The sequence below is a fragment of the Solanum pennellii genome, chromosome 10 (assembly GCF_001406875.1).
Source record: "Solanum pennellii chromosome 10, SPENNV200".
In the NCBI taxonomy this organism is placed as follows: domain Eukaryota; kingdom Viridiplantae; phylum Streptophyta; class Magnoliopsida; order Solanales; family Solanaceae; genus Solanum; species Solanum pennellii.
In genome coordinates, this window is record NC_028646.1 from 47,358,202 (window position 1) to 47,372,129 (window position 13,928).

At 39.5% G+C, this 13,928-nt stretch overlaps 2 protein-coding genes across 2 annotated transcripts; one reads left to right on the top strand and one right to left on the bottom strand.

Annotated features, from left to right (window-relative positions):
* Positions 1-1,170: 1,170 nt before the first annotated feature.
* On the top strand, positions 1,171-2,525 carry LOC107032096 (monoacylglycerol lipase ABHD6). The gene is made up of 4 exons (XM_015233674.2): positions 1,171-1,827; positions 1,902-1,994; positions 2,077-2,144; positions 2,218-2,525. Exons 1-4 carry the CDS (start codon positions 1,204-1,206, stop codon positions 2,330-2,332), a joined length of 900 nt encoding a protein of 299 aa, XP_015089160.1. The 5' UTR covers positions 1,171-1,203; the 3' UTR covers positions 2,333-2,525.
* Positions 2,526-2,564: 39 nt separating this feature from the next.
* Positions 2,565-5,357, bottom strand: LOC107032094 (lysine-specific histone demethylase 1 homolog 1). The gene has a single exon (XM_015233673.2). The coding sequence runs from the start codon at positions 5,293-5,295 to the stop codon at positions 2,857-2,859; it is 2,439 nt and encodes an 812-aa protein (XP_015089159.1). The 5' UTR covers positions 5,296-5,357; the 3' UTR covers positions 2,565-2,856.
* Between the last annotated feature and the right edge of the window lie 8,571 nt (positions 5,358-13,928).

A 13,928-nucleotide genomic window follows, 5' to 3' on the forward strand; every position in this document is an offset into this window, starting at 1 on the left:
ATATATATATATATATATATATATATATAATATTGTTATTATCACGCCTCATTTTTCTCGCAAAACAATCACATCATTTGCCGAAGCCGAGCGAGCGACGACGACGGGGCGAGGGGGCATCTTCTTCTTAGCTCCTTAAGAAGTAATGGAAGTGTTTCCTTATATAAGGACAACAATTTCCCTTTGTTCTGCCGATATGGGAGAAATGACTTTTCATTTGCACTTTGCAAATGACTTTTCATTTTCCCTCCAAAGTAGTTCACTCACTTTTCATATTCTCTCTTTTCTTTTCCCATTCACACTTGCTAAACCCCAACATATATATATATATATATATATATATATATAATATTGTTATTATCACGCCTCATTTTTCTCGCAAAACACGAGTCTTCAACATACATGTTAAACCTCTTTTACGATTTAAACAAGAAGAGTCGTCCCCTGACAAGTTAAGGTGTGTTAGGACACCATACTAAACTAATTTTCAAATAACTTAGTTTATCATTCTAAGTCGCCAGAAATCAGACAAGGTCTATAAATATAGGTCTTTGCTGAATTCATTTATTATGTTGGGATTACTCAATGATATTGTAGAGTTCATAAGATTTTCATGTAATTGTATGTTACTAAGGTTATAAAATATCAAAACTTCTTTTCATTCTTAATCAAAAAGATAAGGGGTTGCAAGCATTATTAACTGAAATGACAAACTTTACTAAAAACTTCCTTTAATTTTTTAAAGAAACAAAAATTGAAAAATGCAAATCATCTTAGCTCTATTTCTTTTAAGAAATATATATTATTATGTTTCATCCCTATACACAAATAGATTTTTTTTATGGATGCGAATGGAAAATTTTACTACCTCTTCTCTCTCAACTATATTTATAAATAAAAAAAACATATTTCTAAATCAATAAATTATCATTCACTAATCATTAATAATAAAATTAAATTACACTTTACATGAGTTGTGTTCCAACTCTTTTTTCATAAACTTGAATAAATAGAGTAGACATGGTCAAATTAATTATGGTGAGCACTTTTGACAGGTGATGAAATATGTTCCAAAAAATAAAACCGAAATTCATGTTAGACCTCTAAATTTTGGTAGACTAATAGTCGTCACAATTAATAATAGTCATGAAGGGAAGAATAAGAATTTTGAATATTTGTTGTGAGATTGAATAAAAATAGAGAATGGCGAAATGCCTTAGCTTCACAGCTTCAAGAGATCGTTTTTATCGATATTTCTTTTCGTTTTCTGGGCTTCGTTCTGTAACAACAGATCTTGAAGATGGAACGACAATGCATTGTTGGATACCTAAAGTTGATGAACCAACAAAACCTAACCTCTTTCTTGTTCATGGATTTGGTGCCAATGCAATGTGGCAATATAGTGATCTTCTACGACATTTTACTCCTCATTTTAATGTCTACCTTCCTGATCTCCTCTTCTTTGGTGCCTCCTCCACCAAACGCCCTGAAAGGACCGAGAGTTTTCAAGCAACATGTGTTAAGAAATTGATGGAGGTTCATGGTGTTGTTAGGACGAGCCTTGTAGGTATTAGTTATGGAGGGTTTGTTGGTTATAGCCTTGCAGCTCAATATCCAGAGGCAGTCGAGAGATTGGTCTTGTGTTGTGCAGGTGTTTGTTTAGAGGAAAAAGATATGAAAGATGGATTGTTTCAGGTTTCTGATTTGGATGAAGCTGCTAGCATTTTATTGCCACAAACACCTGAGAAACTAAGAGAATTGATGCGTTTTTCATTTTTTAAGCCTGTTAAAGTCATGCCTTCCTACTTCCTTTCTGATTTTATAGACGTAAGTATATACATATCAATGATATAGGCTATACGTACAATATATGTGTTCACACAAGTGTTAACATTATACAGGTGATGTGCAACGATTATGTAAACGAGAAAAGAGAGCTCATACAAAATTTACTAAGAGATAGACAACTTTCCAATCTACCTAAGATTTCCCAGGTTTGCATTTTCCTAACTTTTTCTCATATGTACTAGTCTTTATTTTCACTATTTCTTTTGGTTTCTTTCTTATTCCCAATAGTCGACGTTGATTATTTGGGGAGAACAAGACAGGATATTCCCATTAGAACTGGGGTACAGACTGCAGAGGTAACAAAAACATACTCATGTTTTGTTTTCATAGACTTTATTTCGTTGCTGATGTTATAACACTAAATGATAGGCATATAGAAGGGAATGCTGAGTTGGTAGTTATCAGAAATGCGGGGCATGCAGTCAACTTGGAGAAACCAAAGGAGTTTACTAAACAATTGAAGGCATTTCTTGTTGATAATTGATAATTTGGACAACCATTCTGCAGCTAGTGACGGATTTAGTATTCAAATTTAAAATGTGTAACTGCTTTGATAACTGTCAGAATTTTTTAAAGACAAGTAGAAAAGAAAAAGATTAAAAGAGAGAACTTGGGATTGATGTACATTGTAAAATTCAACTGTACATTTGTGCCATAAAATTCATTGCCTGGTGTCAGCATTGGTGTTTCTGATAATTGCTTCAGAACATAATAAACAAAAGAAAGAGTTAAAACATTGATGTCACCTGATAAGTGATAAGCTTATTTGAAAAGCTCTAAAATCCCGCGACTGCAATTTTTCAGTATTATTGACCAGATAACAACCAAAGGTTGCTCAGGACAGTACGTACAACATGCTCATAGTAACATCGAAGCAGTTCAATTTGACAGGGATTCTGTCCCTGAATCTACAACAGTCATATTCAAACTAATTAAGTTTGAATTGAAGTCCTAAACTACTAATGCATCTCATCTTATCTGCATCAACCATAACCAGTAGCTTCAAATTCAAACTGATCTAGCCGATTCAATGGAGGTGAGTAGAGATCCTACAGTAACGGATAAATTATTCCAACCAACCAATTTCACCCCAAAGTCACGTGTTAGCATTTCTATCCTGCTCAGATCCCCTTCTAATTTGCTTAGCTCCAGCACTAGTCTTCGGGAGAGCAGGCTATATAAATGTAAAGATCTCTCCCCTTGCAATTCAACTCGTATTAAGCAATTAGACTCCAGGTCAGTTGACATAGGATCATACAACACAGAGAAATTCCCAAATTTAAGGTCTGGGGTATCAAAGAACTTATCAACAACACTAGTGTTCTCTTGACTGCAAGTATTTGATGTATCAGCTGGAGATATCCTTCTATCAGTAACTCTCAGTATGTGGGCAGCCTCTCTCATCCCACTGAGAAACGCCCCGTGCATGGTTGCAGGATACTGTTTACTAGTTGCTTCACCTGCAAAGAAAAGTCGGTCTCCAACACTCTCAGCAAGGATGTCATAATCATCCCCTGAGGCTCCGATTGCAACATAGGAATAAGAACCATAACTTAACTGATCCTGTCCCCAACGTGTACAAACTGCTTGAAGTGGATCTGGAACAGCAATTCCTTTAGGACTGAATATGCCCTTCAGAATTTCCAGAACCCTCACAACAGATTCAAGAGGAGACATCTTTTCAAATTTGACTGCTGCTTCTCCGGCTACAAGAGCAATTAGAAGTGGTCCACCTGAAACTGAAGAATAACTATAGAATAGGAAAAACTCACCCCTCATATTCGGGTCATCAGTCAAGTGTCCAAAAGTATCAATCTCCCCACCCCAAAAGTCATAGGGAAAAAGAATTGCAACTTTATTCAACAATCCAAATCCTAATCTTTCAATTGCATCTTTCTTGCGCTGAGGAAGCTCTGGTACAAACTCAATGTTACCCTTCTTAAGCACTCCCAGGGGAACTGTACATAGAACCATATCCCCATGATATTCCTGCCCACCAGCATACACCAAAACCCCCTCAGTACCATATCTTACACTTTCAACCGTCCGATCATAAAAAATAGGAATATCCTCTGCCAAAGCCCGAATTAACCTCTCATTTCCTCCAGGGATGAAACAATGATCACCCCCCATTTCATAAGGATCATCCTGGTCCCAAAACGCCATAGACAAATTAGACATTAACGAAGCATTAGCATACTCCAAGTTGGCTAAATGCCAATCCAGAAGCATTTGCTCTTGGGGATCCTCTGCCACTCTATACACATGCCTAAAAGCCTCTAATGCAGTACCTAACGAAACATCTACACTCTTAACCTCATCCAACATTGCCTGCCTAAGTTTACACACCCTATCTAATAATTTATTAAAAGATGCTTCAACTTTGGAATCCATATCAGGATTGACAGTTCTACCGTTTGGCAAATACAAAGGGCATATATCTCTCACCTTATGAAGTGGAACACCTAGCTGCCTTGCGAGAACACCCAACGGATTACCATTTATTCCAGTTAACACACTTCCACCTAAATCTGCAGCAGCAACAACCCCATTTTGCCCACCTGTCATTTTCTTGGATCGCACTCTACCACCAGGTCTACCCCTTCCTTCAAGAACCACAACTTTAAGTCCTAAAGAAATCAATTGCCTCGCAGCAACTAAACCCGATAGCCCCGCACCAATAACGATCACATTCCCCTTTGAGGCCCCTTCAGGTGGCTTAAATTTCACTTCTTTTATCGCTGGAGCTACACCAAAATTGATATATCCGTGATGTAGCAGAAAGGAGAAAGCAGAATGCACAAGATTTTTATGTTCAGCTCGTATGGATTCCAAAGCATGTTCTTTTGTGAGCCAAACAGTTACATTAGACCGCCAACGTGCCAGAATGTGGTTACGCACGACAATGTAATTGGCTTGTTCAATGCCCCCAATTTGAGAAACTACATTAGCTTCAATTTCTTCCTCTGTAAGAGAATCGACGGGGAACCCAACAGAAATAGCAATTAAGGCCTCAACATCGACTTCTTTAGCAAGATCAGACATCCTTCTCCGGCGATTGTGATTCTTAGAGGGGTCATCTCCGGTGGCTAATTCCGTCTCGGAATATGAATAAGCAGTGGAGGGTTTAGGGTTAGGGCGGAGAACACGAAGGCCGTTCACGGCGGCGGCGGAAACAGAAGGCGGAATCAAGTCAGTGAAGAATCGTTTTCTACGACGTCGTCTTTTCACTTGGGGTGGGGTGACTCCTGTGGGAGGCGGCAAGTCGGAGGATATTTTCGTTTCGGATGATTTTGGGAGGTCGTCAAGCTGAGAGTCTGAAACGTCAGCTCCGGGTGTCGTTTGGGGAGGGGATGAATTGGCATTGTGGTGGTTGTCTTGACGGAGATTTTCGTCGGAGTTGACAGTGTGGGATGTTTCCGGCGGGTGTCCGGCGGGTGTTTCCATTGAGGAATAGAGAAGTTGAGCAGAGGTTAAAATTAGGGTATAAAATAAATGAAAAATCAATGAAACGAACGAATTAAATCAAATACTTAAAAATCGATAAATACAAATAATTAAATAGAGGATTTTGATGTTTTCTATTTTATTCAATTTCAACTTGAAACAGAACATCTGAGTTAATTTTTTTTAATCGAGCAGTATTATAGTGTATTAATATAATGTAAAATAGAGTGTATTAGTAATGTTTATATTAATAAAGCATGTATTAGTTATGTTTTTATTAATTATACATAAATTATACTTATGTATTTTTTGGTTTGATGCATTAAAAATAAAATGCATTACATTAAAAAAATTATTTACAACCTCTTGAATTATTTTAATTAAGTATTTTATTTATTTTCTTGATTTTATGGTTTATATTTGTACTAGTAAATTTATTTAAATAAATTAGCTTATAAATTATTTAGAGAAAATTGTTTGTTACTAAATAAATTCAATACAATTTTGAAATGTGAGTGTGTATATATATATATATATATATATATATATATAAATATATGTGTAGTTTTCTAATTATTTGTATTTTGAATAATTTAAAACATACATACATATTATAACTGCAACTTGCAATTTTTATGTGTAAATGTAGATGGTTTATTCAATTTTATCATTATTGACCGTCTTTTTAATTTTAAATGTAGATGATTTGTTTTTTTAAAATTGAAAAATGACATTTTATTAGTGATCAATTTATTAAGATGACAATTATTTATCCTCAAATAATTCAAGTGAAAAAATAGCAAACATGATAACAAAATTGTCCCTCTCATAGGTAGTTAGAAGGCCATAAAAAAGAATTTTGTCCTGGAATTATCTACCTTGACACAATTACCTAATAATTCAAGGGTATAATTGGAAAAAAATGTTTTATAGAGTTTTAATTCAAACACAAGATGAGGTGAGAAGTAATGAATCAAACACTTGATAGAAATAAACTCTGCATTACTAATCCTTACACTAGTAATCGCTACATTACTAATCTCTGGTACAAGTATTAAAAATGCATGGATTAGTGATGCGGGAATTAGTAACGCAGAGATTAGTAATGCATGATTTATTTTTTATCAAGTGTTTGGTTCATTTTTTCACACTTCATCTTGTGTTGGATATACCTTTATAAAAGCTTATTTTCAATTATACCCTTGAACTATATAATTGTCGGACACTATTATTTTTTTATAATCTTCTAACTAGTTACGGGAAGAACAATTTAGTTGTCTTGTTTGTTATTTTTCACTTGAATTATTTAAGGATAAATAATTGTCATCTTAATAAATTGTGTATATATATATATATATATATATATATACACATTTCAAATTTGTATTGATTTTTATTGGATTTATTAGTAACAAACGAAACTCTCTAAATAATTTGTAAGCTACTTTATTTAAATAAATTTACTAATACAAATATAAATCATGAAATCAAAAAAATACACAAAATAATTAAAATGATTTGAGTATTTTTGTCTTTACAGAGGCTTATCCCATTGGTATTATATCTTATGTATTACTAATACCTCCAAATGGAAATCATTATTAATATATCCTATAATACCATGTATGAGGTATAACTAATCTATGGATTAGTTATACATAGGCTCACATTCCTACCAAACATGGTACTAAATAATACCTTACATAATCCATGAACTATTTCTTCAAATGCAACCTACAAAACGACTCTTTAGGGGCCGTTTGATCATTGGTTAGAGTTGTGCAGGTATTAGCTATGCAGGATTTAGTTATGCAGGTATTAGTTATGCAAGGTTTAGTTATGCATATATTATTTATGTAGGGTTAAGTCATGTTGAATTTAATTATGCGGGTATTAGCTGATGTACTGTGGTTTCACGGTACTTTCAATGCTTTTTTCTTAAGTTTAGTGTGTCTAAGGCATTTTTGTATTGGTTTTAATGTAGTTTTATCTTTGTTTGCAGGAAATCTGTCCAGAAGGAGAACGTGGGAGAATTGTGCTGAAAGTTGCAGAAGTGATGACCTACGGAGCCATCGACGGTCCGTGGTGACCTCGACGGTTAGTAGGTGGACACCGTTGTATGGAGAAAAAGTTTGCTAAAGTAAGTTGGAGAATTCTGATCAAGTGTGGAATTACGAAGGCTCTCGACGGACCGTCATAGCCCTGACGGACCATCCTGCACATCCGTCAATGTTAACAGAAAGTAGCCCTAGTTACCCATCTTCAAAGGATTCTTAGTATGGAAGAATGGAAGTGATCGACGGACCGTCCTGCATGCAATGGACCGTCATCCATGTCCGTTGAGGGTAACAGAAAGTTGGTGAAGAAAGCAGCAGAAAAGAAAGTTAAGTATGGAATGACGGAGGGTCTCGACGGTCCGTCATGACCTCGACGGTCCGTCGCTCCAGTTGTCGACTCAGACGCATTTTTTGGGCAAATTTTCCTTAAATAGATTTCCCTCTTTTGTAAGGACTCTATTATTATAAATACTTGTAAAAACCTCGTTTTTGGGGTTAGACTCTGGGATTTTTGCTAGTTTTATTGTTCAAAGTTGAATGAATATTGATTGTATTGAAGTGTTAACCTAATAAGGGAATCATGGGAGATATATATAGGAGATATAGGAAGGAGTACTAATCCTAATAGGACTAGGATTAAGGAGTACTAATCCTAATAGGACTAGGATTAGTAAACAGTAAATACTAATATTATTTAATACTATTATTTGATACTATCTGTTATTATCCCCCCTCAAGCTGAGCTGAGCGGAAGCGAACGGAAGCTTGGAACTGAGGTAATCGTGCCGTCGGCTCGGGAGAGGCTTGGTGAGAATATCAGCCGGTTGTTCTTCAGTGGGTACATACTGCACAGTCATGGTGCCGACCTGAACTTCATCGCGAACAAAGAGACAATCGGTATCAACATGCTTCATTCTGGTGTGTAGGACGGAATTCTCGGCCACACAGATGGTTGATTTGTTGTCACAATAGAGAGAAGGAACAGTGTGAGTGGCGCGGAGTTCGCGAAGAATATATGTGACCCACATGGTCTCAGCAGCAAGAAGAGCAAGGGCGCGGTATTCAGCTTCAGTCGAGGACCGAGAGACCTTGGGTTGTTTTTTTGTACACCAGGAGATCAGGTTCGGCCCCAAAAAAAGGAGAAACCCCGATGTAGATTTTCTGTCATTTTTATCATTCGCCCAATCTGAATCTGAGAAACCCCGAAGCTCCAAGTCCCCGGGTCGAATGAGTAAACCACGACCAAGAGTGCCAAAAATGTACCTGAGAATGCGTTTTAGACAATGGTAATCATGTTCACTTGGTTGATGCATGCGCTGAGCAACTCGGTTGACAGCAAACTGGATGTCAGGACGGGTAATGGCCAGATACTGTAGAGCCCCAATGAGGCTGCGGAAGTGGGTGATATCGGCAAAGGGGGTGTCGGCTCCATTCGTAGACGAAGAGACTGCCATCGGTGTTGGTTGACTGGTGCATTTTTCCAGTCCAGCTTTCTGCAACAGATCTCGAGCATATTTTGACTGATGAAGAAACAAGCCGCTGCCTGTCCGAGAAACCTCCATTCCCAGAAAATAATGTAACGGGCCAAGGTCCTTCATTTTGAAGGTAGTATGCATAGCTCGAGTGACATCCTGAATGAGAGCTGCAGTAGAGCCTGTAATAATGATATCATCTACATAGACAAGAAGAATGACTGTACCGTGTGCTGAATGTCGAGTAAACAGACTCGTGTCGTGTACGCAACACGTGAAGCCGAGTCCCTGGAGGAACGTTTTCAGACGTGTGTACCAAGCACGGGGGGCTTGCTTGAGCCCATACAGAGACTTCTGGAGTTTGCAAACATGTTGAGGGAAGCGGGGATCAACATAGCCCGGTGGTTGCGTCATGTAGATAGTTTCATCAAGCATGCCATGAAGAAAAGCATTGGAAACATCCAACTGATTGATGAGCCAATTGTTGCGCACGGCGAGTGACAGTACCAGGCGAATGGTTTCCTGCCGAATAACAGGACTGAATGTCTCGGAGTAATCAAGCCCATACTCCTGATTGTAGCCTTTAGCAACCAAACGAGCCTTGTACCTGGAAATACTGCCATCTGCATTGTGTTTAATTTTGTACACCCATTTACAGCCCACTGGGTGCCGCCCATGGGGCTTAGGTACAAGAACCCAAGTTTTCTGATCAGTCAAAGCCTTAAACTCGTCATCCATAGCATGACGCCAATAAGCATTTTTTGAGGCAACAGAGTAGGTTGTTGGTTCACTATCGGGAAGGGGTGTATTTGGTAGTATGGTAGCCTGAAAGGTTTTGGGTTTAAAGATACCGGCTTTGCCACGGGTTAACATGGGATGAGTATTGGGGGGTGGCACGGGCGGTGGTGATTCGGGGGTGGCCGGGAAGGACCCAAAACGGATCGGGCTGGAGATGTTGTGGGTATGGGGTGGTTCGGGTTGGTTGTGAGTGTGGGTGGTGGTTGCGGGTGTATTGTGGGTGACGGTCGAAGGGGTGATGAGGGGTGGTTGGGTAGTGGGTGGAGGTGTGGGGGAAGGTGGTGAGGGACCCTGTGAGTATGTTGGAAAAAGGGGAAGGACGCCAATGAATGATGTATTTGTGGAGGAGGAAATAGACTCGTAGGGAAACTCATTTTCGACAAATTTGACATGACGAGATATGTAGACTTTATGAGTTTGTGGGTCAAGACAGCGATAACCCTTGGAGGTAGGATGATAGCCCAAAAAAATACAAGGACGGGATCGGGGTTGTAATTTGTGAGTAATATGAGGGCGTAGCCAAGGGTAGGCAAGACACCCAAAGACGCGGAGGTTGGTATAATTGGGAAGTTCTTGGTAAAGGAGTTGATAGGGTGATTTGTTGGAGAGAGTGTGACTGGGCATTCTGTTAATGAGGTAGTTTGCGGTGGCTAGAGCTTCTACCCAAAAGGAGACAGGGAGATGAGATTGATGTAGAAGAGTAACCACCGTTTCAATGAGATGGCGATGCTTACGCTCAGCCACCCCATTCTGTTCGGGAGTGTATGGACAGGAGGTTTGATGTATAATTCCCAGGGATTGCAGAAACTGGCCAAAGATGTTATTGACATATTCCTTTCCATTGTCACTTCGAAAAAGTTTAACATGAGAATTGAATTGTGTTTTGACCATTTTTTCAAAAGTGACAAAGGTGGTGTATGCCTGTGATTTGTGTTTTAGTGGGTACAACCAAGTGTATTTTGTAAAATCATCCACAAAACAAATATAATAGCGAAAACCAGCAAATGAAGGAACAGCAGTAGGACCCCATAGGTCAGAATGAATAAGTTGAAAAGGTGCAGTTGTACGCTTCTCAGATAAAGTAAAAGGTAATTTATGAGATTTAGCAATTGAACAGGAGTCACAATTGTTTACATGAATGGAAGAAAAACCTAATTGAGACATTAAAGAATTTATTATTTGAGTAGACGGGTGACCCAGACGACTGTGCCACAACAGACTGTGGCCATCAGCCGAAAGAGCCACCGGAGCCACAGGAACGCTTTCTGAAACTGGGTGGGCAGACGAACTTGTGCCAGGAAGAACGTACAGACCATGCTCACAGGGGCCCTGAAAAATCACCCTCTTGGTAGTATTGTCTAGGATCTGAAAATCATTAGAGGTGAACAAGAGTGAGCAATTATTGTCTTTTGTGAATTGGTGAACTGAAAGGAGATTGGATTTAATAGAAGGGACGTGGGTAAGGTTACCTAGGTGAAAGATAGCGGTGGGGGTTTTAATGGTACCCGTGCCAGTGTGAGAAATATTAAGGGACTCACCGTTGCCAACAGTAATACCATTGGAGCCATGATATGGATTTGGAGCGTTAAGCTTGGATAGATCAGAAGTAACGTGCATGTTGGCCCCAGTATCCAACAGCCATTCAGAGGAAGGGCCGGCTTGAGATGCATAATTGGCACGGTTATCACTATTTCGGCTCTCCTCATACCGAAACCAGCAACGAACAGCGGTGTGTCCTGTTTTCTGACAGATTTGACAAGTTGGACGATCCCGCTCGTAAGTGCCCTGCCCGCCGCTGGAAGATGACTGCCCGCCGCTGCCGAAGGAGTGCAGGCTGTTGTTGCTGCCGTGCTGCTGACCGTCGTACGGCGGACGACTGCCCTGCCGACCGCCGCGCCCGCGGCCTCCGCTGTTTCTGCCGTAGCCGCCGCGGCTCCCCTGCCGGCCGCCACCACGCCCCCCGCGATAGTTCTGGCTTGCGGTGAGGGCGGTGGCCGGCTCCATAACAGCGGCTTCTCGGAGAAGAAGTTTGCTCTCCAGATCCACGTTGATTTCTTCACTTTTTAGCCACGAGGAGAGAGTAGCCAGGTCAACGGGCGTTGGACTGATGCGAACCGCCTGTTTAATGGAGGAGTAAGCTGATGGGAGCCCCCGAACGACGCACATGACGAGATCTTTTTCGGGAATGATTTCATTCACGGTGTCGAGGGCTGTGATGATGGTGGAGACCTCGTCCAAATACTCCGCCATAGTTTTCGTGCCTTTGGTAATTGTGTGGAGACGATCACGCAATTGAAAAATATGAGAGTGGGAAATTGATGCATAGCGTGTTGCGAGGGCCGTCCACAGGGCTGAAGCAGTTGTGTAGGATCGGACGTGTTTCTGAACCGTGGGAGAGATGACCGCAATCAAACATGATCGGATCTGGCCATCCACGGCTTTCCAGGCGGCATGGGCCGGATTGGTTTTTTCTGATTTGTCCGTGGCGGTGATGACTGCCGGCGGCGGTTCTGTGCTTCCATCGACGTATTTGAGAAGGTAATTGGCCTCAAGGGCTGTAAGAACGGTGATTTTCCATGTAGGGTAATTTATGTCTGATAATTTTTCGGGAATCAGGGCATGAAGATGCCTGAGAAGGAGTTTAACGCCAGAAGGAAGTGAATCGAGAGGATCCACCTCGGTTGTCATGGCTGCCGCCGCCCAAGAGAAGAGAGGGAACGATCGGTGCCCTAAAGAGAGAAAAAACCTAGAGAAAAGAAGATCTAGGTTTTCTGGCTCTTGATACCATGAAGGAATATTGATTGTATTGAAGTGTTAACCTAATAAGGGAATCATGGGAGATATATATAGGAGATATAGGAAGGAGTACTAATCCTAATAGGACTAGGATTAAGGAGTACTAATCCTAATAGGACTAGGATTAGTACACAGTAAATACTAATATTATTTAATACTATCTGTTATTAAAAGTATTAAAGTTTGGGATTTTGTGAAAATTACTTTATTTTTCGGAATCGTTTGTTGCAAGTTTTTGATTAATTCAAGTAATCTTCTGAATTTTCTTTAATCTCATCAAAGTAAGTGCATGAATTCTTATCTAATTAATATGAATTGTGTGATATTAACATGAGTAATTAAACTCCATAACTAGGGTTGTGGGAACCATGGTAAAAAAAAAGGTAAAACCTAGCTAAAATAACAATTCTCGAATAATGTCTTGCATGTATTGATAATTCTTTCATTTAGAGGTCTTTTTAACGAGTGCACGCGTTAGAAATCGCCTTGTTGTTACTTGCCGGACCAAGGAGGTAGATAATAAGAAAAGAATTATCAATGTAGATTTAGTATACGCTATTTAATAGGCTAGTGTCGATTGGTGCGAAGTAACAACTAAGCCAAACATCGATTATGATGCTTAATATGAGGTAAAGGTAGGGTTTAGTAAAGCATACACACGTAGCCGGACCAAGGTACGGAGTGAAATTTCCTAGTTGCCGGACCAAGGAATTAAGGATACATAACTTACCACTTTGCATGTAAGATACTAGGAAAGGATTGTTATAGCTAGAATTACCGCGTTATGAACCTGCGGGGAACACTTAACCCCTAGTTACTCTCATTATTTGACAAAAAATCAAATTTTTAAACCTGTTACTTATTTACTTAGAAATAGTTAATTACAGTTTATTGCTTAACCCCCCCCCCCCTTTGTTACTTGTTTCTTGAAAAGGACTTGACTAAATAAAAGTAATAATAGGTTAAAGTTAAGTCTAAATCATTTTCCTCGTGGGATCGACCCCAACCTCATAGTTGGGTTCTTTACTTGATACGACCACTTCTACTTCTTTTCGAGTAATAAATTTGAGCGTATCAAATTTTGGTGCCGCTACTGGAGAAAGTGTGTTTTAGATTAACTTTAAGCTTATTACCAAAGTTTAGTCAATATTTTCTTGATTTTACTTTTTCTTTTTGTTTTTGTCTCTTGCAGATCTAACTTCCATGTATGCCAAATACGCGGAGTAGAGGAGAACCCATACTCTCACCCGACCCCAAATTAGAGCATACACTGCGCAGAATGAATCGAAATTTGGGTATTCTCGATGAAGATCATAACCCGGAACTTCCACCACCGGGTGATGCTCATGATAAACTATTACCTGAATATCGTGGGGAAGGTGAAATACATAGGCAACCTCCCGCTCCACGCCCTTAAGAGTATTATAGGGGATATGATAATATTACTGACTCTGACGGGCCACTTGTCTTGCCTCCCCTACCACATGACCATACATTCGTGGTAACTAGT

Coding starts and splice junctions, on each gene's coding strand:
- LOC107032096 (XM_015233674.2), top strand. CDS start 1,204: ATGGCGAAATGCCTTAGCTTCACAGCTTCAAGAGATCGTTTTTATCGA. Junction 1,995..2,076: donor ATCTACCTAAGATTTCCCAG/GTTTGCATTTTC, acceptor TATTCCCAATAG/TCGACGTTGATTATTTGGGG. Junction 2,145..2,217: donor CTGGGGTACAGACTGCAGAG/GTAACAAAAACA, acceptor ACTAAATGATAG/GCATATAGAAGGGAATGCTG.
- LOC107032094 (XM_015233673.2), bottom strand. CDS start 5,295: ATGGAAACACCCGCCGGACACCCGCCGGAAACATCCCACACTGTCAAC.